The following is a 27,085-nucleotide window of genomic DNA, read 5'->3' as shown; positions in this document are numbered from 1 at the left end:
GGTGAGCCTAATTCGAGGGTAGGGATCTGTGGAGTCAACTGAGAGTCTGCATCATGCTCCTCATGGCCCTCAGCTCGTGGGTAGCAGCGGGAGAAGCCAGCTCGGCAGACCAGTGGCACAGATATATTTGCTGGTCAGGCAAGCAGTTTGATTCAGGTTATGTGGGCATTTGTCACCTTGATGTCTGACACTTGATTTCCAGGCCAAGACTTCCCATGATGTGCATTCTCAAATTCCCCTGGTCCGGAAATGATCTGGGGAAAAACTGAGCAGTGAGAAGCAAGAACTACATGAAGTAGGTGAAGCTGGGAGTCTCAGTGAACTACAGTATGTGCTTTTCTACAACAGGAGGTTTTACTTTATGATCCTTAAGCTGTTAGTGCCACTGCGAGCTTCGTTTCTTCCTAAAGGTGACACGAATATACCTCCTCAAAGTGCTGCCACTAAAGCCGCGCAAAGTATCGGCAGTGAGAAGCGTCATAAACACCTTGAGAACAGGACAAGAACTGTCAGCTTTGAATATTCAGGAAGCCAAAAGAAAGAAAACAAAGCTGGCAGCTGGAAAAACATTTCTGGGGCTTAGAAGTACTTCCTCACCGTGTCCAGTGCCTGCCATCTCTTTGGGGTGGCAGGGGAAGGTTGAACTAGGAAATCCCCCTCCTTCCTCTCTCTCAGAGAGTGGAAATGCATTTCTTTCCTCATGGGGACATTTACCTCCACGTCCTTGGAGAACCTTCTGCACAGTTTCCATTTTCACATGCTCAGCTACAGGAGGCAGCAGAGCAGCTTCTCCATCCCTGGGGTGCCCAAGCCGCGGGGCCAGGGCTCACCAGTGCCTGGGCTGGGAACCACTGCCAGCCCCTCTTCAGGGGACAGAAGAGAGGGCCAGCACCACTGCCACGCCAGGAGCTCCTCGCTCCCATGCAGGGGCTGCAGAGACCCTGCTCCTCGCGAGACCAGGACCAAACATCAGCCACAGAAGGTTTCTTCTTGCAGAGCGGCTGTCAACCAGTGCGCTGAGGAAAGAGAGCCTGTATGTGCCAGGCTTTGCAGCACTCCCTGCATCCAGCCCCAGCAATCAGGAAAAGAAAGGGAAATTGAGAGCAATTAACACTGTAAATGTTTCTATCAAATTCTTTTGAGAATTAGGGATGCTGTTAAGCACAGGAAAACTTAAAGGTAAAAGAGGAAAGGGGCACTTTACTAGACTCAAATAGTATCTCCCTTACGGAGTGAACAAAATCTCTCCAAATGAGCAATCTTCACCCTTGACAATCTCACGCTACCAAGTCTGCAGATAACTTCAGAAGCCAAATGAAGATTTATATTCTCTAATTAATTCACTTTTTTATTCAGTACCTGAATAAACATGTTCACCCTTTTTTTCTGAACAAAACTTTATTCTGGTCATATAGCAAAGTAACATTGTGAGATGGAAAATAACCCATGTGGCTCATCTGTCTAGAATTTATACCTAGTAATATCTCATATGTATTTTTTCTCCAATATATTTTCTTTTTAATATTCAAGAGAATATAAAAATAACAATAAAACCCCCTCCATTATGTTTCCAGTGGCTCATAGGTTGGTTGACAGGACTATAAATGTAATAATGAGGAGGTTTGAGGGGCAGGTTGATGTTTTTTGCTAACACATGATGCTTTTAGCCTAAGGCATTGCTGGAGGCCAATACCACTTCACCTGGACCAAAATCACCACTGAACAGCCATTAAATCACTCAGACTTAAATGTAATATTACTGGGTCTAGCGGATATTACTGTAATCCAGATTTGAAATATCATTAGTCCGTAGAATAGCAAGTAGGAATGCAGTCTGAAACCTTGAGAAATCTTTATTTACCTGTAATGAAGGGTTCTAAGTCCAATTCTTCCTCTCACCTATGACATTTTACAGTGGCAAAACTCTCATAGATTTTTGTGTTGTTTCTTCTGATTTATGCTTGTACAAGCAAGAAACTTACAGAATAGAAGTCTCTGGGTGCTTTGGAATATATATATATATATATGTGTGTGTGTGTGTGTGTGTATATATATATATGTTTTTTTTCCACCTATCTATATAGGTCAGGGATCTTCAGCCATTATTATTACATGTTAATCTTTATCATGCAATAATATTTACAGGCCAGGACCCATTACACTATGTGCTCTAACATGTACACGGCCATAGCATGGGCTGCAGGAGAACTGGCTGGGTCTCACAGTCTACTTGGGGCAGACCCTCCGCACACATTTCCCCACCTTTCCCAAACGTATAAGATCCTTGAGGGACTGCATCAGCTGCTTACTTGGAAAAATAATGTTAGGGAAAGATTGACTTGACCGTTAGTAAAAATGGATGAAAAAACACCAAAACTTTCCAAGAGGAGCGTTGCTGGGTTTTAGTCTATAGAGCTTTGAAGGGAGTCAAAACTGTTCCAGATTTGACTGCGTGTGATTCACACTTTGAGAATTGCTGGTTTCGCCGCTGGTAATGGTACGCATCACCCCGTGTCCCAGAATACGTTCAGTTTAAAGAGCAGCCCTCTCTCTGGAAACCACATTCGATTAGAACAACCCTGGGCCAGATCCAAAATCTGCTTGGATCAAGGAAAAATGTGTCACATCAGTTTCAGCCCAGGACCGAGACGTGTCACATCTCTTGCAGATTGGGCATGGAGAGTGGAATTCATTTTCCCATTTCCTCTGGAGTTGGGGGCTGGAGAAGACGAAGCCAAGTGAGGGAAATTGCTTGGCCGCGCACAGAGGAAGCATTCTGCATCCCTCTAGTTTCTCTTGCTGTGAGGCACCGATCCTGGCTGAAACCCAGAGTCCCTGGTACAGACCCAGCTCCCCTTCCCCCCTCTATTAGCACAAAATCACCAGTGGAGAGAGGCTTATTCTGAGCAACTGTTAGGCTCTCTCTTGGGCACTCCCACATGGAGCAGGTAAGACTGAAGTAAGGGCCAGGGAAAAGAAGAGATGGGGAATGCAACAATCTGCACATCCTCCAAACAGCGAGCAGAGGAGAGGAGAGAGGAGAGAGGAGAGAGGGGAGGGGAAGGGAGGGGAGGGGAGGGGAGAGGAGGGGAGGGGAGGGGAGAGGAGGGGAGGGGAGGGGAGAGGAGAGGAGAGGAGAGGAGAGGAGAGGAGAGGAGAGGAGAGGAGAGGAGAGGAGAGGAGAGGAGAGGAGAGGAGAGGAGAGGAGAGGAGAGGAGAGGAGAGGAGAGGAGAGGAGAGGAGAGGAGAAAGGGAAAAACAGAGGACAAGACAGAAAAAAGAAAAAAAAAGAAAAAAAAAGAAAAAAATTACTCTGTCTCTTGTAGGTAGGATTTACCATTACTATTATGGTCCCTAGCTATCTTAAACCACTGTTTTCCAGGATCTTAGCCTGAAAAACAATAAATGAGGAGTTACAAAGGTCTGAAACTGCAGCCTAGAGCCAAACATATGGTGAACTAATGTGTGTGAAAACTTCCTTGCCTTCTCCTGCTAATGCTCCTCTTGTTTTACTAAGAACATTCCTGCCATGAATCTGGGCTTCCTCCGACAGGACCCGCCGGCTGCGAGGGTGGTGGGCAGCAACCAGCTTGACTTGTGACCGATGCCTGAGGGAGGGAGGGCCAGCCCTTCACATACCCCCTGCCCACTATGATGCTTTTGTCGGGCCCAAAACATTCGCTGGTTCTCAAGGAATGGAAAATGCCCCTTATTCCTTGGTGATTTACACCTACCTCTTTCTAAGTAGGGTATGGATGTGGGAAAAAAAAGTCCCACTAGGTCTTTCCTGTTCAAATGAAAAGGTCTGTCTTAACCCTCTGTCTAGAAAGTGTTTAGCACTGGAGCGTACCTGACACCCGGCTATTTACATAAATCAAATCTATTCTTAGTAACCCTGGGATGAATCTGGGACAACTCCACTGAAGCCAGTGTTGTTTCTTCAATTTGAACCATGTAACTGAGAGTTGAATTTGGCACAAAGTATTAATTTCTCACCAAGGAGGGTACATTACAGCAGAAGGCATCAGATGCGCTATTCGGTAAAGAACACAAGGACCCTTTAGTCAGAGGACCCTTTAGTAATGCATTGTGTTACTGTAGATGGCACTCATTCCTTGCCTGTACATATGATGCACACTGTGACTGTATAGATTTTATTATGTAAATGCATCATGGCAAACCCCTTCCTACTTACAAGATCATGCAGAAGATTTTCTCATTGCATGACATGCGCGACGAAGCAGCTATGTGGAAGCTGCACACCAGGACAAAAGAAATCAATGTATTTAAACCCCCACCCTGCAAGCGTATCACGAGCAAGGCTCTCAAGAGTGCTACGCTCTTTAGACGCCTCCTCAAAGAGGACTGACTCTGCCTTGCCTTCTCCAGCCCTTTTCCTTCCCTAGGTCTTTCCACAAAACTTCTTCTGACAACAGTTTCACAGGGTAGAGCACCACTGGAAATATTCCTCATCGAACCAGCTGAGATCTGGCTGGCAAATGAAGGCCAGTAGCCATCACATACAAAGACTCCTAACTGTGTATTTGTTCAATGCAACTGAAGTGTTTGCTTTTCTTTTAAGGGCTTTTCTTTAGATTTATTTTAACACCCACCCTGGGTCAAGTGCTCCTCATCCAGTGACTTACAGCAGTAAAAGAAGGAAGGTTATGTAGCTAGGGTGCTGAGATGGGACTTGCCAGATCGGCATTAGTCATTCCCCGCAAACACAAAATTCCCAAGTAACTTTGGACAAGGCGAAGGGTAGGCAGTGAAATAATCCAGACAGCCCAATTTTAGTATTTACTTTGATTGCCCAGCTCAGGTCTGTGGACAGAGGTAGGTATCTCAGGAGGGTGGATCACAGCAGGAACCTAACTAAGGCTCTGAACTGGTGCCAGCAGAACTCTCTCTCTCCATCCATTGCAGAGGAAGCAAAGGGAGGGTAAGCTCAGACAGGTCTCTAAAGCTAGGAGGCTTGTATGTTCTTTATTTGCAGTCTGTATCTTTGATCCTCCTTTTAAAACGGGGAGAAGGCTTCCCCTTATCTGACTAGCCTACTTAGAGCATGAGCTTTTTGAAGCAGGAATCCGGTTGTCCTACAGGTGTGTAAAACATCCAGTACAATCAATCCCATACAGCGGGTGCCTTCAACCACCACCATCAAATGACCAAAGTGCAACACTGCTATGGGACTCTTTCCACTCTGTGGGATCAGCAATCACGAGGGGCTTTGCCCAAGCCCAGACTTTAGGAGTTGGTCCTCTGTGGCTAGGTACAGACGTGGGCACACGTGCACACTCGAACACATCTTGTTATATGAAATGTTATATGGAATGGCTTATTGCAGGATGCAATATAGTAATGGTGGAAAGGAAGACCGAGTTAAGTATAGCATATTCGCTAGCAGACATGACTGAGAATATTGACTGTTCTTCACATCCACCAGGCACATTTATCACCCTGTGATATAGGAGGGGAGATGACTGAGAGGTGGGGACATGCCAGTTAACCTCAGGCACTTGTCCAAGCACAACGAGAGATCTGAGGTATGCACGAGGGTTGAAATTCCATTATAGGTTTTAAATAATTAAACGCTACATGTTTGGAAGCTCATTCCTTCCTATTACTTTTTAAATAATTAATCTGTATTTACATCTATTGAACTTCACGGAGCTATACACATAACAAATTTGAGTCAAGTTGCAGAAGAAAGATTTTTCCTGTCTGACAGCATTACAAATGTTTTTTGTTGTATACAGTAACTTCAGCTATGAGGGATCAGTCAAAAACCAAATCCAAGCTAGATGCTGTACATCACAGGCACATGTGTAAGGGGGTTTCTATCAAATTATTCACAAGTAATCAAAACACTAAGAGAAACTGTAAATCCCCAGAGGAAAAAAATGTGCTTCTAACATCTTAGAATAGCAAAAAGTGATTCAAGTTGGAAGAGAGTAAACCAAAAAACTGCATGTATTGTTCCTGTTGAACATATTCATTATGTTCAAGCTAATGCTGTCAGTTCCATGTAACCTGTAGTACAGTTTGATTAAAAAACCCCACAAATTCCTGCAATTGAAAATACTCATCTAAAAAAGCTAGAATAACAGATAAAAAAGAGTAACTTCTGGTTGAAGCTGAACAAGCCATTAAATACGCAGCAGGTTTCACCTAACTGGAACTACACGTGATGTACCAAAGCGAACAACCAACACTGTTCAAACCTTTGAAACAATAAAGCACTGAAACCGGCTCTTGAAACCGTAGCTCTGCCCTGGGAAATGAATTTGTAGCAATGGCATCAGGATTACATGTTTATTGTACATGTGATTTCCAGCTCAAGTTATCTTCTATTTACAAGTAAGCAGATATATATGCATTCACTTATGCAATTCTAGCTGGCAATCCTACAAATTCAGTCTGAAAGTCCAACGAAGTTATTTCCTTTTCAAACAGCATTACTACTAATAGAAATGCTGCTGGCCAAACAGTTTCTTCAATTATAGTAAGTGGAGCAAAGCTGCGTTCAAACTGAGATCTCAATTACACCTGCACAGTTATTCTGGAAGTTAATTAGATTGCACAGGGGTAAATACGGACTTAATGTGCTCTTCAGAGGCCTTATAATGGCAGAAGACATATTAGGGAGAGAAGAAAGAAACCAACTTGACTTTCAAATCCCAGGCTGGCTTTGCAAGGAAGGGAACAAAAACATCTGTACCTGTAGGTGAAGCAGTCGTGTATTAGAGATCACGGAAAGCCAGTGTCACCTTGCAGGGGAAAGGTTCACTTAAAAAAGTTCTTGCAACGTTCTTATTTTGTAGTTGTTATTAAAAAAAAAAAACCAAGGACACCTAAATCAAGGGCAGGCATTGGATCCAATAATGACAACTCTCCAGTTTGCTCCTTTGACCCGTGCAGCTCTAATTCAGAGTCCTGAGGACAGAAGCTGCATGTTTCTGAACGGCAGAAGACAAACAGGGCTGCAGAAGAAGGGACCACGAGGTCAGATTTCAGTGAAAGCCAGGCTTGCATGCCAGCCATGGAGATCAAGGACTGACTAACTCAAAGCACAGGAAGAATCAGCGCTTCAGATGTCAGCTGTTTCAAGGATTACAGGCCCTCCTGTTTCTGGTGTCAAGGTAATAATCAGAGCAGCGGACGCGCGAGGCTCCTCGCAGTGATAGCTGAACATGCAGCCCTTGATTTGGATTCAGTTTGGGGGATTTTGTTTCCTTTTTAGACAAAGCCAACAGCGCCAAGTATTCATATTTCAAGGCTGTTTTAGGGATCAAAACCCATCTTAATAAAAAGACGAGCAAGATTCAAAGCAGAAAATTATATGGGAGCTTCACATACAGTAGGTGGAGAGGCAGATTCTGTGACTTTTTATCAGAGGTATTCGTTTAGAGATTGGTGCTAATGACAGCTTCTTAAAAATGCCCCCCCCTGCCCCGTATTCGTGTTTTCACATAAATCATGATTTTGGCATATTACTTTACTGTGGAGACATCTTCTGTGTACTGGATGGCTTATGCAAATTAGCCAAATGTCCTATAAATTAGTCTTGAAATGCCTGGGATAATGAGCTGGTTGCATGGTGAGCAGTGCATAGTATTCAGAGAAGGACTCTTTCCAGGTTGGGAGAGCAGGAGAACATTATAAATGTGCACAGCCTGTACAACAAGGCAGGATGCTCCACCAGCATTGTGCTCCTCACCCCAAAAGGCAACGCTTACTGACTAGAATTGAAAAATGCAATGATAGGAGATACCTAAAAATTGAAAACCCCAGTAATTAGCTGGCAGGCAGACGATGTGCCCCTAGCTGCTGAAGCCCAAGCCTGCAGATCTTCTTAGCTGACTTGGCCAACACATTTAAACTGGTTGCAAGCTGGATTTTCTTCCCTGCATAATTTGGATTTTCACTGAAGGCTTTTTGACATATGTTATGTGTGTGAATGGTATTGTATTCAGTGCTTTTTTTGGAGATGTGCATCTGCCTACCAAAAGTCATACTTCCCTTGTGTTCCTTACCTGAGATGGGAGAATGCTTCAAAACTGCACTCCCGGTTGTATTTTAAAAACAAATGTTTTATGCCAGTTGCCATTTTCTTGTGAAGCGTAGATTTAAGAGCAAGCTTTACGTACAAAGGCCTGGTTCTCTACTCCTGACTCAGGCGGTGCTGTCTGAGGCACGTGAGGCAAATGATAATAAATCAGATGACAAATCAAAAATACACCACTTGCTTTTGGTGTGTGCTTAATTGGCATTCCACCTCTAATAACTTCATCCGTATTGAATTTGTGTGTGGGCACCTTCATTTGCAGCATCACAATAATTAAACGACATTAGCGTTCAGAAGCAGGTATGTGAGGAAGTGCTATTAGCATTACTTGGCAACAAAGACAGCCTTAAGGATGCCTTTACCTTGCATTTCTTTATTTCATTATTGTTACAGAACTAAAGTGGGGAGGGTGAGGGAAAGAGGATGGACAACAGGGATGAAAACCAGAGATGGGCTTTACAAATGGAGCAGTTGCCTTGCCTCCCTCCCTCTCCTTCTGGTACTTCCAAGGCCCCACATTTTCTGCTAACGACCCCATGGAGCAAGCCCTCAAAGGAAGCCATTTTATCTCTTTGTCCTGCAATAACCACTGTGTACTCCTGAGCACCCTGTCTTGGAAACTTCTCTGTTCACTATTCACAGATACCATAGGAAGCTCCTCAAAGCACAGAAGACTGCTATGCAAACGGTAATCAAGCTGAGTCTCGGCTATCAATGTTATTAGGATACGGCGAGCGGCTGGGCCAGCCGCTTAGAGCATAAGCTTTGTACTGACCATGGCTACTCTGATTCGGTGGTGCTTTATCGCAGCTGACAATCGTGCAGACAAAAGGGAAAAGCAAGCTGGAGGAATTCATCGTAGCAATTCCACATCAGCTTCAGAAGCGCAACTATGGCCATTTTCTGAATGGGGAGCAGATACAAAGAGAGATAAAATGACTCGGCCAGGGTCAAGGGGAATATCTGTAACAGAGCTGAGGAGTGAACAGACGCCTCATTAAGGACCGGTCTAATACCAGGTGTCGAGGCAATTTTCCTTGTAAGAAACTCAGGGCTTGCGTTCAGAGTCACAAGCCACCCAGTCTGGTCATACTGAGAAATCAATCTGAGCAGCGGCAGGTAACTGACAGGTTTTTAGATGGTAAAAACCACATTTAGTAACATCTGGGCCTTACAACATTTAGGGAAGGGGACTTGCTACAGCTAACAGCACCGAGGAGCCAAAGACTACAGGAGCTTTGAAAACAAGTAGGGGCATAAAAAATAAGTGATGTGATTTATCATGGACTTGGGGGAAGAAGATAGTTAAACTGAGAGAAAGGAAAGATAGTAACGGAGGAAGACAGGTATTCAGAAGGGGAAGAGAGACCTAAGGGAAAAGTTGCAAGGAGCAGAAAACCAAAACCAAAGGACACAAATAATTTAAAATGGAAGAACAGCAGATACACTTCGGTGAAAACAGCTCAGCTGGAGTGCCACAGGGACAAGCCCTGCCTCACTGCAGCTTTCCATAAACACGCACCGGCTTCATGAATTCTGGACGGAGGAGCGCGTTCGTGCTGGGGACAGTCGCACGAGGAGCAGCCCGAGGAGACAGGCTCCCAGCGCGAGGGTACGGAGGCAGGTGAGGCGCAGCCGTCGTGCCCCCCCAGTGCGCTCCACTCGCTCCCTGCTCGGCGTCTGCAGCGAGTGTAACGTTAGCAGCAGCTGTTTCAATAATGTTTTAAACCTTCCTGCCCTCCTTTTCAGAGCTCCAACATGTAGATTCAAATCCCTGGACATTCACAAGCAATTATTTTCTAATGACGCTAGAAGCAAAGCTTCCAGTCCTATAGCTTCAAAAAACCCTGCCCAGCCGTGCTCTGCTGTTGACCTTTTCAAGACCTAAATATATACGAGATACCTAAATAAGATAATTGGCCAAGTATAATGCTGGTGCAAGCTGGAGGCCTTTTACCAGAGGTGACACAGGCCCCCTCTAAGCAGGAGAGAAACTGCAGGAACTCCATCCTTGCTGGTTTGCCCCCTGCGTTCAAAAGCTTCTCTGATGCTCGCTCCTCTCCTGATTTTGTGTGATTTTATTCATGTGCATTCCTCGTATTAGGTTTCACAGTGGATGTGCTTAGCTGTACAAACTGTGCCAAGTGAGCTTACCGGAATGGCAATGTTGTGCAGGAGATGGCACTTTTGCAAGGGCAGCCCCAAATTCCCATTTTCCACTGTTGCACGAGAACAGCCTATCATGCTGTATAAGATATAAATGTTTTGTGGCCTTGCAGATAAGCTAGATAGACAGCTGATCCATCATCATGACTCCGCATCACCACCACGGTGAGGGGATAAGGAGCGAAGCTGATGGCTTCTGCACAACAAACAAACAAGCAGAGAGACAGTGTTTGCTCATTTCAATGTGCAAAGCTGACTTGTTTAAATATGAATATGTTGCTTATAGCCAAATTTTAGTGACAGCAGCCCTGTGGCATCTATCACTGTTTGCACTTTTGCTAAAAATAGTTGCATTGTCTCTGGATTTTTTCAGATGCCACATCTGCAGGTAGTTTTCGCTCCCTCCATCCCATCTCTACCCATTACCATTTCCTCCACCCTCCAGGGTATATTGTGCTCAGGAAGATACTAACCATGCAACGTTCGCGTGGTCACAAACACCTGAAATCACTTCCCTGTCCTCACCAAAAGTCTGTGCCCTTTCCTCTCTCTTCTCCTCTCACTCGCTTTCTTTCTCTGTCATGCTTACAGGCAGGGGCACCAGGCGCAGCTTCAAAAGGCCCCCAACGCCTTCACTGAAGAGTGAGCTTGTCTAAAAGGGTGCATACACTGTCGAGATTGCCGAGTGGTTTCTCTCAGACCAGATCGTGATACTGCTTCTTCATTTACAGAAAAGTGAGTGATTTTCTCTTCCCCCCTCCCCAGCCTACAGCACATTACAGATATGCTTTAGAATTGAAGCACCAACTGGAGGAACTAATAGATCTTTTCCATTTCTAGCTTTTCACTGTATAAATACTCAGATGAAGCACTTGTCTCAAATTCAGGGTGACCTGCTCTGAGTCAGGCTCCTCCCAGAGCTCACCCGGGCGCTGTGTTTACAGCTATGAAAAGGAGCAAATCCCACCCAGGAAACAAGCAGCAGTGAGAAAACACACAATGTGAGATCTAAACGCTTCTGATTCCCTCTGAGTGCCGCAAACCAGGCACTCTCCAAATCCCTCTTCAAAGACAGAGCTACATGGAGTTCCTGGAGGATCAACAAGGTCCAGGCTATTTTGGATTTGCCCTCTTTGCAGATTTCTAACCTCAAGAGCACTGGGAGGTCCCCATGCAACTCATATCTCTGGCGTGGGTACCCGCATTCATCCGGATGGATTTTGGTGCAGGACCAGGGCTTTGCACACCAGGGATGCGGTATCTCCATGGCACTCCTGCTGTGGCAGCGCACTGTGGTATCGATGTGCTCTGACATTCAAAAAGTGGCTCTGAAAATAAAAGGCAGATTCCCCAGGCCATGCAGGATTTTGCTAGCTCCGCACCTAGGAACCTGCAGCCAGCCAGCACAGACCATGAACTGCAGCACCCATCAGTCCGCGAAAATCCGAAAAGCCATTTCCACTTCTCCTCGCAACGTACCTGCACTAGTGGCAACCCTCAATGTTTTACAGCAGAGCTATTTTCTCCGCTGTGTTAATCAGATTTGCTTTCAGCAGGTTTTTCTAACAGCACGGGGGGGAAATTGGGCCAAACTTGTCTACGTGATGGCTCCTCCCAGCACTCACACTGACTCAGTTGAGCTGGAGGCAAACAGGGGTGGAATTATAGCAAATTCGATGGAGGCAAGCACAGCCTGCTTTCCAAGTACGCGAGCAAGGTACTGCAGCTCACCCAAGCAGCTGCTGCAGCCCCGTCGGTCCCCTCCTCCTGGCTGAGCGCAGAGGTGGCCACAGAGGGACAGCAGCTCGGGGACACCAAAGGGACACATCTCACCAGGGCGGCATTGGAGAGAAAAGCTCTCCGCTCCTGGACAGAAAGAAGCCACCACTTCTGTCACTGCTGCTGTGTGGGGCAGCTGAGATTTCAGTGAGGTCCCCAAGGAAGGATTTTGATAACCAGCGTGGGCAAATATCTTCATTTATGTGGGGGTTATGTCAGCAGCCAGGCCCTCTGGTTACTTCCTTTCACCGATCGCAGTGATCTGGAGCTAATCTGGTTTGAACTTCGGACAGCTTGCGCTCATCTAGGCATTGGCCATGCCTTGCTACTGGGGAGACTTTCAGCCCTAGTTTGTGGCAGGAGGAAGAAGAGACCTAAAGCTGGACTGCTGGACTGTGCAAGCACATCAGCTATAACCCTTCATTAAATGAACGCGGCGTGGTGACTAAGAAGGATGACAGCAGAGAGCCCTGTGGCAATGCACCGAGCACACCCACTGGGCAGAAAAGCACTTGCTCAACACAGCCCCCTGCAATCTCTCGGAAAGGAAGAAACAGGATATGCGTAAGATAAGACTGGACACATTTTCCAGGCCCTCCACAATCCCTGTGCCTGTAAGGGCATGCGTGCACCTGCTGAGGACACCGTTCCTCCCCGGGGACATGCTCTGGCAGGGGCACCGCATGCTGCGGGTGTGCGCACACCCGGGATTCTCACCTGCGTGCTTTTCTCATGGCACTCCCTGCTTCCAATTTAAAGAAGAGACTGGATCCTGAAGGATCTGGCAGTTTACATGAGATACGGTCCCAGAGATTTATTAATACAAAGTGAAAAATAACTGATAAAAGAGAAGCATTTACCATTTCTCTCTACCGAGTCAATCTCTTAGCTCTTTAATATTTTAGTTTCCAGCATCCTTCAGCCCTTATGACTTGGTGCCGGGCCAGCTGTAACACAATACCCCAGCACAATGTCCTAGCGCTATCTTCCGGCATTACATAAACCTATGTTGGGGATAGATTCTCATCCACTTTGAGACTCCTTTGCACCACTCCGGCAGCAGAAAGGGGCCACGGGAGTACATTACATGCACACCACCTTTTGAGACTTCTTTCTATGGCCAGAGTGATGTAAAGGCATCCCTGGCTCGAGCCAGAATCTGGCCCTTCACTTAATGTGTTTAACAAATGAAGCTGCTGTTTGAATCCCAAAGACAGAGAGAGGGTCAGTAACCGAGTGAGCACCAAGCGCTTCCTCCCTTGGCAGTCGGGAATCCACGTTGTTAGAAAGTGGAAATGCATCGGGTGTGTTAGCTTCCTAACCACAAAAAGAATCCCTCAGAAAATTACTGTTTCCCATCTTGACTAAGGAGACATTAATTTCAGTGGCATGTGCAGTAATGTTCATTCAGGACTGGCCACAGGTAGTCAATTATTCCTCTGCCTGTCTAGAAGAAGCATGTTTATTCCTCATAATAAAAAGTATTAGTACAATACAGAGTTTATTGCTCAATTAGGAAAGTGACATGCAAAGAGTTACAGCCTCTTGTGGAGAATACAGCTAGAAACGAATTTTTGCAGCTAGAAACTAATTTTTGCAGCTGAATGAAATACCACCCTCCTCCCCATCAACACACAAAACCTACACAACTTAAGAGCCAACTGACAGGTATTTTAGGACCAATATTTAACTAGCCTGTACAATCAAATATTGTATTGTATATTAAAGCTCTAGACTATAATTGTGCTCCTTTCTGTTTAAAACATTTTTAATTGATCATTCAGGCACTGATCAAAAAAAGAAAATAAGCACAGAATTGAACTTTGGTCCCGAGCATAAACAAAGCTGTGCATTGAGCAGAATTTGAGAACATTGTACACATGCACCCTTTGATCACTGTGGGATCCACACTCACCGCTCTGCTTGCTTCAGTTACTATGCATTGCCTGGACAGTCAAATTGTTTTTAAATACCTAAAAGTAAACCTCGGAACCTGTTTTCTCCTATTGTGTCAGATAATAATTCATAATAAATGAACTTCTCTGCAAATACCAAGGGTGCTGTTGTTAGCTATTTGGAGTATAACATAACATTAAATAATAGATACCGCTTTGCACTTCTAAAATTTTAATCTCAATCTCAAATTGCATGCAAAGGCAATTAAATAACAGCATCCCCATTTCAAAGCTGGAGACCAGACATCTAAACACAAAGTTAGCAGATACCTAACTTCAAGCGTACAAGCAGTCCCTCTGCTTTAATTGAATGGCTCTATGTGCAAGCTTGAAGTTAGACACGTGCAGAAATATGCAGTTCAACTGATGACTATAGCTATTGAAAATGTAGGTGTCATATGGAAGGTGTTTATCTAGTTAGTGAACAGATATAAGCACATCTAAAGGTGGTTTAACCAATCCTAAATCAGCACCTAACTATTTTGAGTAAATCACACTCTAGAAGTGCTTGCCCTCCTCTGTTAACTATCAACGGGACCTAGAGAGCGAGTCCAGCCCAGATGTCAAATACTGAGATGCTACAGCTAGGCATGTGAACCGAACTGTGTCCTAAACCAAAGGGTGCTGTGGAACTGGGAAGAAGCATGGCACAGGTGAAAACCAGAGTGAAACGTGGACCCAGCTGAAGCTCAGACAGAAACATCCATTGCCTCACTGTGATTGCAACTGAGAGCAACGTTTGACCACCTGAATCCCACAGGAGTGTTATCCTGAGGGATATCAAGCACAAGGAGACATGCATGGTCCTTAAAAAGCAAAGTAACCTCCAGCAGGATGAAGGTTTCACCGAAGTTGTTAACGCTAGGTTAGTGCAAGGTGTACAGCATGGAAATAATTGAGATTACTATGAGCAAAATGGACCCTGCTTGTAAAGAACAGCTGTGCTCAAGATATTGCTGCATGTTGATCTGCATGTACAGCCACCTGAAAGACCCCAGTCTGCAAATGAAAGCATGAACAAGAAAACTTCATGTAAGGAAACAGACACTTCTTCCCAGAGAGAGAGACAACAGCACATCGAAATCACACTGTGCAAGACAACGTTTATAAAAATGTTGACAGATATCATCCCCCATTTGACTTATGGAGCCATCAAAAGCTCACTTCCACAGAACGTTTTTGGACCCTTTAGTTGACTAAATCACCAATTTAGAATCTGTCAGACTTCATTATGCAGATTAAGAGTCTCTCCTTGGTTTCATTTGTTATGCATTAATAAGAGAGCATTGGGGACTGTATCCTCTCGCACAACCAAAGCCTTTCTGCCATTACATAGTAAATTTTGTTCTTTCTAGCATTTGAAAAAAACTCAACACAACAGCAACACGGCTTAGTTGCTATGCAAAGACTTAGAGCCACTGCATAGGGATCAGTTCCAGAGTTTGGCTTGATTCGAACCAAGCCAGGCAGATTATGCCTGGATGTGATCTGACAAGGTTTTCCTGCTTGCCTGTTTCTCTTGTCTACAGGTGAAGCGTGTGCTCAGGCCAGACCGGCCCGGGGATCCCCGCAACCCTGTGCGATCCCGATGTGTGTTTACTGCCTTCTAGCTTGATGCCTGGCGCAGTTAAAATACTCCGTACCAACAGGCAGATTTATTATGAATGCTGGTAGGGATCTTTTTTCTCTCTCATTGACTAGATGTGACTCAAAAAGTTAATGGTAATTGCTCTCATCTTCATTTAGCAATGAGAGAGAGAGAGAAATGGGAGCAATTTGCAGATCTGAGAACAGGTCATTACAGGTGTGTTATATTAGTGTATTCATGAGCCCCCTGGGACAGCCATGCTGCGATATCCAATAACTTTCTTAATGTGTAATTACACAGCATTGGACTATAATTGATTAATTGAAAAGAGAATGTAGGCAGATGCTAGGCCAAGGCTGCTGCTGCTCATTAAATGAATATGTCCTTGCTTCTTTTTAATAAGTTAAGTGAACTACTCAAAAGCAATTAAGTGAGAACTGAAATTCATTAGATTTTAAGTAATTATTGGTATTAACTTCTATAATAAAATGCAGGATTTATATTTTGGGTGGTTTTTTTTCCCATCCCGAAAGCAATATAATACACATCACTGCTGAGATGTAAAAAAGGTGCCTGCTACAGACAGCAGTGAGCACTGAGATATGTGGTCCTTGCAGACAGACCTTCAGTGTGCCTTCAGATAACTGCATGGCATTAATCTGCCTTCTTGGGACATCATTCCTGGAAGCCCTGCACAGTCCTAGGGATTCCCAAAGAGAGGGGGCCACACATTCAATATCCCAGAGCACCCCCAAGCCTCCCTGCAGTCCAGCTGAATGGTGGCCAGGCTCTTCTCAACCCTCCTTCCCGCGGGCTGGATCTGAAGTCTGAGAAATAAAAAGAGCATGGGCTCCTGATTTTCGAAATCCCACTCTCTTACCACTGTATGTTGGCTCTTAAAGGGGTCAAAGCCTTCAAGCTCTTTTCCTTTTTCATGGGGAGGACAACGCGTGCAGCAAGATGAAGGCATAAGCCAACTGCACCGTTACAGAAAGTCACACTGCTCTTTTCAGACCTGACAAAACCCATTCTCATTAACACCCTGCTGAGAGCTGGGCTCAGAGGTGCAAAAGGACCTGAGCACCAGGGGACTAAAGCCAGCTTTATGGCCTGACCTCGTGCTGCAGGTACGGCCGTGGCGAGACGAGGAGTCCCAGGTAGCTGCCAGGGTGCCCCACGGGCCCTACTGAGCCATCTGCATCTCCTGCACAAACCCCAAGAAGAAAATATTTATAGCTCTGGGTGATGACTTTGGAAATTTTATTTCCAATTTACGTGGAAGGAAATCCGATGAATTTTATTTCACCGCACTTCACTTCCTTTGGAACAAGGCATATCTTTATTCTTTAACGTTCTATAAAAACTGTCTGAATTTTATTTAAATCGGTTATGAATGCCAGTTTCATAAAGCAAAGCCACGATTCACAACTCGTTTTCTTTCCAAGGGACACAAACCTGCTTTTTTTTTTTTTCAGTTTTATAGAGGTTGGGGGGAGTTGGGGGGGCTGGCTGACAATTTTTTTCAGGCTTTTTCACTTTAAAATGTATTGAAATCGTTATTAAGAAGTAGCCTGCTAAAAATGCATTTTCAGCTAACAGTTTCTTAACTTTTTACTTGTTTAAATTCCCAGTCAATAAAAAGATTGCTATTTTTTTAAAACCATTTTTGAAAAAGCAATTTTTCAACGAGAACATGTTTAATATGAAAATTATAACTTCAGTAAACACATCAAATGAGGAAAGCAAAGAGTAAAAATAGAGTAATACAACACAGTATTGCAGTGAGGAGAAATTAAGGTTGGAGAAATTATTCAGAGGTCACCAGTAATTGCACATTTATTAATAAAAATTTTAATGCTTGTTCTGGGGAGGAAGATGACAGAATTGGAGCTGTAATGGGATTTTAATTATTATCCTTTTTAACAAATGCATTTTGCTTCTCTTTTGAAATAATAATAATAACAGCGATGTTAAAAACTAGAAAATATGCCTCCTTCTTTGGAAAGGCAAGTTTGTGCTCACTGAGTGTCAAGTGACACATCCTAAAATAATGCTCCTGTATTGGTATGAAGGAAAATACTAAACTAGAGACACTGGGGCGAAATTGCTTGCTATTTCTAGTGTACCCGAGGCGAGTGCTGCGGGAAAGGGGATACGACTCGCGCTCGGCTCTGGGAGGCCAAACACCCCCCACGGGTAGCCGTGGTCTTTCCCAAATCTGTCCCGTTCCCATTGCCCACCTTCCCCTGCCGCCCGCCCTTCTCCCTGTCACACCTTTTATTCCATCTCTTCAGCTCCCTGAATCATCTTCCTTAATTCAGTCCACTGGACCGAAAAGGTGGGGATTATGTAGAGCTACTGGGGGTCCCAGCCTGCTTGTGTGGGAAGCCACATCCCTGGCACTGGAGAGCTTTGTTCCTTTTATCCCCGTCTCCTTCCCTTCCTTCTCCCCGCTCCCCATGCTCCCAGGGACTTCATACCTTGTATTTTATCTGGGCTGGGAACTGGCAGAGACTTACCCTCCTTGCTGCTCTCAAGGGTTAATGGCACTCCCCTGCCCGCCTCTGCGGGAGGCATGGGGCATCCCTCGCCCTCCTTAATGCTGTCGGTCATGGTCCCTCGCTAACCCTGAGTATAAAAGGAGTGAGGTTTGGGTCTTATTTCCAGTAGACCTGCTATCTCAGACTTGCTATGACAGGGCTGTATTTTCTCTAAGTTCCTACAGCTGGTCTCTGATTGCAGCCTTCAGCTTAAATATTATTAATAAAGACCATGTTTTCTACACTTCAAATTAGCTGTTAGCTGGCCTACAGCAATTTTTGGTCAGAGAGGGGGAAGACATCTTGAAGCAGTTGTTTGCCTTTTCTTGTCTACAGAATACAGGGTGTCATTCAGAGCCCACTTAAAGTTAACGGGAGGGATCCTATTCATTTCACTGGGCTTTGGATCAGAGGCTGTGGAGTCCTAAACATGGTGTGAGTCAAGAACAAAAAAGCATATTTCTTTATCAGGACGGTGGTGCGGGACAGGGGAAGGGGAACAGAAGGCCTGAAAGACCAAGGAAATCTCTCAAGGTCCCCAGGAAGGTCTGCCGTGGCGCCAGCAACATGACCCAAACCTCCCAGGTCCAGCCCGTGCTGACGTAACACAAGCAACTGCCTTCACTTCTATTATGGGGTAGAAAACCAAAAATTTAAAAAGCAGGGCAAGAGGGACGCAGCCCGTGCGCCGGGCAAGACAGTGGATGCATTTGTTCTAAAACAGTAAACATATCTGTGTGGACAGGCATAGAGCCTATCATTTCCTGGGGACGGCATATCGCGGGGCAGCTGGCAGGCTGCAGGTCTGTATTTGGTCCTGCGTTATCCCGGTGAGATGCCTATCGGGGCGCAGCTGCCGAGGCAGCCAGTGCCCCGTGGGTGCCTACCTGCACAGCCAGGCAGCGGGCAGGGAGGGTCAGCCGGAGCCTGCCCTCGTGCCCCGTGCTCCGGCGATGGGTGTTGGGGCTCCCCTCTCCCCCCCAGGCTGCAAATCTGCCCATGAGCTGAGCACTGCCTTTTTTCAGTGCATTCGCCCAGCGCCCGGGGACTTCAACGGTCTTTAGGAGTGTGCATAAGGTGAACACCACATAGCCGTTCATTCAGCCTGGCAGCAATTAAAGACAAAAAAAACTTTACGGCAATTTTGCCTGGTTTGTTACCCTTGCTTGAAAAGAAACAGAATGCAAGATTTTTGGTGGGGTTTTGGGGAGGTTCTTTTTAAAATATTCTGCTATAACTCATGAACAATTTAGTTTTTGAAAATGAAACATTACAGGCGATTAGTCTACCATATGACCTAAGCCTCACTGTTATTTCAGTCACAAGAAAGGTTGAATTTCATGTGGCCAAGATTACTGAGGTTTTAAGAACATCAGTATCAATTCACTGCTACAATTGCTTTTCTCAATATTTTTGTTCCAGAGCCATAACTGCCATTCTGACAGCTCTCTGTGCCTGATCCAAAGTCCCTGAAACCAACGGCGGGCTCTCCATCGGCTGTTATGGGGTTTGCACAGCCATTTGCTCAAATCACTGCGTACACCATGGTGCAGCTGATGGAGCCGTATCGGTTGCTCTCAGACTGTGGTGGCAAACCGAGCAAGAAACTGATGAAATCCATCGGTAAACCACCAAAAAATAGCACCAGTGGCGAGACGCAGCAAACGTTGAGTAGCAGGCATTGCTGTGGAGGTTTTAACTCTCAGCAGGCTTGGTACCAGTAGCTCTACAACCTGGAGCTCCACACGGTGTCACAGGTCTTGTCCCCTTCTCCCCTCCTGCCTCTCCAGGGTGGCAAAATTGCCTCCTGACCCCAAGGTCGGTACCTTAAGGGCTAGATGTGGCCCTGCATCCGTCAGAGCTGCTGGGCAGCAGTCCCGCTCCAGCTTTCTGGCCGAAAGCTCTGTGCGTCCCAAAGCCTGGGCCAGGATGAAGGAAGTGCTCCTCCCCTCCCTCTGCCGGTTTGCACCTACCAGGGTGAAGGAAGAGCCAGGGAGAGCTACAGCAGGGAAAAGCCTTTGCTTTCTCTCTCCTCTCTGCTAGGAATAAGGAAGCAGCATGGGAGACAAAGGGGGGGAAAGGCAAGAGAGGGGATGAGCAAAGCTATCTTCCCCAAATTCAGTCCTCCTTTGAGGGCACTGTGGTTATAAATGGACTGATGGGTATTTCCTTTTAATGCTGAAGCACTACCAGGGAGCGGTTTTGCTTGACACTGAGGCACAGGAAACAGGACAGGTACCTTAAAAAAAAAAATCCAAACCTCAGTTTCTAAAGCCAAAACTCTCTCGGCCTCCAAAGGATACCGATACGCGTATTTACATTTGACTACGACTACAAAACATACTGGCCTCACCTGATCACAAATATTCTCAGTGCTTTTTAAAATCACGTCTTGTAGGCATGCAATCTTTCCCACATTCCAGTACTATAACGCTGCGGCTAACCTGCCTGCACCCTTGCTGCCCTGTCCGGATACCCCACGTGTGCCACGCGCCCTGACCCTGCCTCTAGTGCTGGAAGAGCAGAGCAAAGCGACACGACTTCAAGCAAAGCATTAACTGTAGCTCTGGCTTCTCTCAGCCATGCCGTAGCCTCCCCAAAGGCCTTTTGCTTGTAAGAGAACGTTTTGCATTTCATGTTTCAGTTGTAGATGTGTTTTCAGAGCTTTCTCTGCCTCTTTTTGTTAGTGATTAAAGATAACTGGCCGTAGGTGAGTTTGCATTAAATCCAATAACAAGCATGTTTTATTTTCTGTCTTTTACGTAACAGCTTCCAAGCACCAGGACTACCTTATAATTCATTGCATAGTGGAGTCAAGAATTTATCCTCCCAGAGCAGAACTACTAGGAGCAGGCTATTTGATTTCAAAGAGAAAAAGATCATAATTTTACTGCAGGAAAACCGTGGGTCACAGCTGGGTGTGGGACTGGAAATGAATTTTTTTTCAGGGTGTTTATGTTTTGTTTGCTTATTTGTTTGCTTTACATATAATCCCATAGCAGTGGGTGGTACTCAGATCATCTCCATAAACAAATGAACTGGAAAGCAACCTGGTGTTTAATTTCCTTAACCCATCAAACCCTCCTTTGCTCATACAGCAGCACACCAATCTGAAACCTTGACTCGATATCCTGGGTAACTGGGGGGGGCAGGGAAGGACGAACTGTTGGGTTTTCTTTCCCACTTTTGTTAAAAGGCATCCAAGCATGGCTCTTCCTACCCTGACTAACCTGGGTAGGTGCCAGATGGATTTTTCCTTTCTCTAGGCAATGGCTCAGGAATTTCAGCCAGCTAGAGCTGAGGCTGTGAGCTTTTCACTGGCCTTTTCACTCTAGCCTACCCTTTCTCTGCAGTTAATCCCATCTCTCTCCCCACATCCACTATTAGTTGGACTGTAGTGCTCCTTGACAATCAGCTTCCAGAGGACTAAATTCTGCCTTTTCCTTGTGGAAACAAAGAGATATGCCTGAAAGAAAAGCCTATGGGAGAAGAGTGGACGGCTGGCCAAGACAGCATGCTGGCCTGGCTCTTTAAAAATAAACTTGTTTTATGTAGTTCCCAGTATTTATCATGACTAGCTAAACTTAAGAAAACATGATTCTCAAAAATACCGAAAAGTTCACAAGGAAAATTTGTTGTCCTCATTGACTAGAGCATCTTAATCACTTTGTTTTCAAACAGCATAACACACAACAACATATCTGGATTTAATATGGGAAATGAATACCCTGACCTAATCCCGTAACTGCATAATGGCTTTCTACACCAACCCAAATCTTTAATTGTCACTGCTTTTCTTCACGCGCAGAACTACCGTAAGCACTCAGGGGTTTCTTCTGCCTAAATTACACCTCCTTCTTCCTCCTACTTCCTATCAAGCTCACTGTCTCAAAAAAAAAAAAATCCATATAGCTGAGTTGTACCTCACTAACCAAAATATCTCCTCTTCTGAGGAGTAAGCAATGAAGAAAGCATACCATTTGTAATACTCTATGTTACTATGCTTTCAAATCTCTCCAAGTACTGAGGAGTTAAAGCTCGCCATGCGTGCCTGTGACCCGGGATGTTAAGATTCAGCCGGTGTAGCGTGGCTCTTGCAGGAGAGCCCTGGCACGCAGACCCAGCAGCAGCACCCCAGCCCCTGGGTCCCGCCTGGCAGCACCCTCCCAGCACCAGCATTTCCCAAACAGAGGAGCCTGCGCTTGCTGGAACAAACCTTGCTGGAAAATGGCAGCTGAACCCTAAAGCAAAGAAACTGCTTTTGAGCTGAAGCCTCCAATTTCACCTGACAGGCTATTACAGTACTTACTCTCAACTGCACTGAGAAAACTCCAAGGATTTCCCGATTCTCAAAAGAATAAACAAGTTTCAGTTTCTCTTTCATTTAAAAAATCTCAGCTTTTCGCTTAGCCAGCATCTGACTTGCACTGTTACACTCTGGGTAGGTTTTTACTGTTGGGAAAGTATTTTTTAAGAGGAAGCAGCTGTCCCCACTGCTTTATTTCATGCTTTCCCCCCCCTCTCCCCTCCCAAGGAGACAATTCATAGCACAAATGTAGGAATACTGACTAGCCTTTAGGAGAAAGATACTGTCTTAATGGCCAGTTCCTGGGAAATTCGCTTTACTCTCGAGCACATTTAAATATAGCATTGTTTCCCAAAAAGTAAAGATATAGAAGGAAAATCACTACTTCTCTGTGAAACACGTAGCATCTTTGACAAATAATAACACTAGTTCCCTCCCCACCAAAGCCTAGGCCCAGCATCATATTTCCACTGAAAGTTCCTAAAATACATCTTTAAAGATAGCAGAGGTACATATTCATTATTTGTCTACTTTTTTTTCACATACAAATTGAGTACAGATTACATCCCTGCCAATTTTGTTTCCAAAAGCAGAGGAAAAATAAAACTATGACAAATTGCTTTTATTACTTCCTTAAACAAGAACTGAAACTTGTCCAAAAAAGCACATGAAAGACTAACTTGAATGACTTGAGCTTTTGCCAGGTACAGAAGTGATATAATAAAGCAAAAAGTTAAATGCATATTAATAGAGAAATAATTAACTGGGCATTAAAAGAATGCTTGATTTTAATAGCACAAAGGGGGTTCATTGGTTCATTGATTGCTCGCACTAAAAATAAAGCAGATTTTCAATTGAAATAATACATGACATTTTATATCGTGTTGTCTCCCAACTCTAGTCCTGAACTCCTCGAACACCAAGAAGCCCTATTGACTTCAGGGGCATCTTTGTGCGCTGTGATGGTTCATCAGGCCTGATTTGACCAGCGGCACAGTAATTAAGCATGGCCTTGAAGAAACAGTTTCACTTATTTGGCACAAGAATGGTGACTGCACCTGCACCAATTGCTTTTTGTGTTTGTCTAGTTTCCTCCCCTTAGGACCTAACCCTGCTGTCCCTGAAACCAACAGCAACTTTGCAAGGGGTTTAAGAGGAAGCAAGATCAGGTCTTACGGGTCACGTCGCTTTTTGCTGGGGAGAATTATACCGGGAACGCACTGACCTTTCCGAGTGACACCTGTGGCTCTAAAAAGCATTGCCATTACCTAACTGGGGGTTGGCTCAGCAGAGGGGATGCTTGGGGGGGAGGTGACCCTGTGAGCCCACTAGTGCAGGTGAGGCCAAGATGCTCTGCACTTTGGCCCGTGCCGGCAGTGGGGACTGGCCACCATCTCTGGGCTGCTGCCTCCAGTCTGGGCTTCTCTGATCAACTGTCTGAATCTGGGGGCTGGCTTTGGCACGGGGTTACGTCGGCTCCTCAGCTCGACTTCGCTGGATCCGCACCTGGGACACCAAGATTAGCGTTTGACCCTGCGTCCTCTACGGGGGAGGCAGGCATGGGTTTTAATGCAGAGGAAACGCAGCTTGCTTGTCCACCGCCACCCCCCTCTTCGATACTTATAATGAGAAAAAGGTGTTGTTGTTTCAAAATATAACCCTGTGTTCTGACTCTCCACAAATATTTCCATTTAGCCAAACGATACATTTTTTTTTAAGTGCGGCCAAGAAGAAAGGCGAATGCAAGGGAGAGATCTACCAATTCATCTAAAACTCCCTTTTCGAAAGCCATGCGTGAATCTCTCTTAAATGTATTACAATTCATTCTCTGTTTACTTTAGGCAAACAGAAAAACTCACCGTGGAGCACTCATTTTTGCAAGCTAATCAAGAACATTAGGTCCCAACAGATTCATTTAATAGAAATATAATAGGCATTCCTGCTTGCTTTTAATCTTGCCTAGCTGCAAACGCTAAAATGAACAGCGAATTAACCCTGCTTTGGAACAGAGATCCTTTCACAGCTGATATAATCTCTCGTACGGCTTGTAAACACTCCAGGCTCCCTGTATGTGCTTTCCTGGCTTTCGCTCTTTCCCCACAGCAGAGGAGAGGAGAGGAGTGGAGAGGAGAGGAGTGGCGAGGAGAGGAGAGGAGTGGAGAGGAGCGGAGTGGAGAGGAGAGGATGCTCCCGCCTGCATGCAGTGAGGAAGGGGAGGAATAGGCGAGCTCTAAAGGGAGTACTGCGTGTCAGCAGAACGAAATGCGGCGCCGCCACCCGAAAACAAGGCAGAGCTAAAAGGTGGATGGGAGAGTGAGTTTTGGGGTGCCTCGGAGGGGGGGGGCTTTTCGTGCATCACCAACTGCTCCCTGCATGGCTGTCCCTGATTTACCATGCGAGACAAGGTAGTACGACAAGGCCATTCACGTGCTGTCATCAAATATAAGAGATTTTTCAAGCAATCTGAGATCTTAAATTGTTCACGGATAGCAGAACTAGCATTAGAAGGCTAAACAGGAAAAAAAAACTATCATATTTCATAATGTATGTCATAACGAACAAAAGCCTTTCAAAAAAAAACGGTTTTCACTGTGCTAAAGTAACAATCTAGACTTGTTGTAAGTATGTTATTCTTACAAGTAGTTCGCAGTTATTCTTGAAGGCAAGTCTTGGAGTTTCCTTAGCATAGTGCTGCTGGGGAAAATTTTCAGCATGTCCATCTTCATCTCTAGCCTGAAGGGAAATATAATGGCCTATTTAGGGACTTACAAATAATGGAAGAAAAAAAAAATAGCTAAAAGCATAACAGCTCAGATCATTAAAACAGACGGGAATCCCAAAATACAACATTATTAAAAAGTTTGTTTAAATACGCAGTACACCTTTTAGATATGAGAACTTGGGATGCTGTTTTCTTACATAGCTTAGGTTGAACATGCAAATTCATTGCATTGCAAATAATTAGAACAACAAAAGACAAACCCAAAACAAAATATTTGAGCTGGAAACTGTGAGTAACTCAGGGTTTCAATTTACTCCATTGCATTTTTCAGGATTACATTACATACGTACTCGTTTAAACTTTTTGACATGCTTAAGCAATCCCTAGATAATGTACTTGTATTTTCAGTTTAACAGCAAGGCCAAAAAAAATAAGTAAGTTTTCATACTCATAATTTACATGTAATACTATTAGAGATAAATGGATTCCCCCTCCATGTTTAAGTGAAGCTTTGAAAGGAGCAATCATCTAGCGAGAACAATGATCCTTCAGTCAAATGTGGTCAAAATATTTAATGACAAAGATGCATTAAAAGTTACTGGGTATTTGGAACTACGCTGTTAATTAAGAAAGCTGAAGTTTAAATGGAGACATTACCAGAGCCCATTAGCAATCCTGCTTGCATATAGTATTTTTCCCTTCTCATCTACAGCGTTTTCTGCTTTCGAGTTAAAGCAAAAGGGAGAAGCAGGCGAAAGGAGGAGTGTCAGCAATACACTCATTACACTGTTCATTTGGGTGACACTTGCACTCCGTTCCGCTCCATCTCATCTGATCCCTGACTGTTCGCTCTCTCCCTCTCGCAGCCTCCCGAAATTCACAGCTGAGCTGTCTCCCTCACATATGGCTTGCATATAATTATGCACATTCCATTTTACACTGCATTAAAATGATGAGCTCCTGGCTCCCTGCCAACCTATTTAAATCAGCCCCTGCCCGAAGAAGCCGGGGAGAGGAGGAGGGTGAAGGTGGGGGGCGAAGGGAGCGGGCGGAGGCGATGGGGAGAGGAGCAGGTAGTCCTGCTCCCCAGCCCTCCAACTGCCCCCCGTCTGTGTCCCCTGGGACGGGGGGGTCCAGGGATGCCCGGGCACGATGCACGCGCATCTCGGCGGCTGCGGCAGCGCTGGCGTATCGCTCCCCCCTCGCGTGGCGTGAACTGCCTGTCGTCGTGTGTCACACTCCCGGCGCCCAGGCTTTTTCAGCGTTGGCATTTATGAAAGATATTTACACCTTGTAGGCTCTGTGGCTTGTTTGCCTTCAAATAGGCTTCTGCCTCTCTCCGGGGAGACGGGGTGGGAAAGGGGAGCCGCGAGTGAACAGCACCAGGGATTCTTAGGTGAACGTGCAGGGGTTGCACCTCATCGAAAGCCCGTTGAGTCCAGCAGGCTTCGACCTGGGCCTCTGCTTCTCTCCCATGGGGTGTGAACAAACTCTGCCCGACAGAAAATACCGTTTTTAAAAGTGCAAAGTTTGTCCGAAAGTATGTTTGGAGTACTACCTACAACTGATGATTATTACAAGAAGCGGGAAGTGGGAAATGAGTTTATTCTGCACGTTTCCTAGCAGCTTATAGGTATTTTCTTTCACTGTCCTCAATAGCTGCAGGGTGGAAAATATTTAAAATTTTTCCTTCAAACCACAAGGAAGAGGCAGAGCATTCCTGAGTACCTGAAATCACTTTTATATTGACAAAGGTTTAAATGTATTCTTCTTAGTTTGAAACTGAAACCTCTCTCATGCAATAAATCTACCTCCCATGCTGCGTGGAATATAAAGTCCAAATTTGACGGTGTTTTGTAAAAAAAACCCCAATTCTCATTTTGAAAACTAACTTTGTCCTTTCTTCTCCTTCTTGCTCCCTGAGTGAAGGAACATGGGCAACTTGCTGAAGCTCCTCCAGG

The 27,085-nt window shown here is 45.1% G+C and overlaps 1 protein-coding gene across 2 annotated transcripts in view; it reads right to left on the bottom strand.

Moving 5' to 3' along the window:
- Positions 1-27,085, bottom strand: part of SOBP (sine oculis binding protein homolog) — a 116,478-nt gene that overhangs the window by 27,222 nt on the left and 62,171 nt on the right. Inside the window, exon 5 of one of the 2 annotated variants that reach the window (XM_072855607.1) lies at positions 25,040-25,135. The exons of the other annotated variant lie outside the window; for it this stretch is intronic. Coding sequence (XP_072711708.1) covers positions 25,040-25,135 — 96 coding nt within the window. The remainder of the gene's footprint in view (positions 1-25,039; positions 25,136-27,085) is intronic. 2 annotated transcript variants of the gene reach the window in all.

This window comes from Ciconia boyciana, chromosome 3 (genome assembly GCF_034638445.1).
Source record: "Ciconia boyciana chromosome 3, ASM3463844v1, whole genome shotgun sequence".
Classification (NCBI taxonomy): Eukaryota; Metazoa; Chordata; class Aves; order Ciconiiformes; family Ciconiidae; genus Ciconia; species Ciconia boyciana.
The sequence above is the reverse complement of the archived record's forward strand: the minus strand, read 5'-3'. Positions and strand labels throughout refer to the sequence as shown.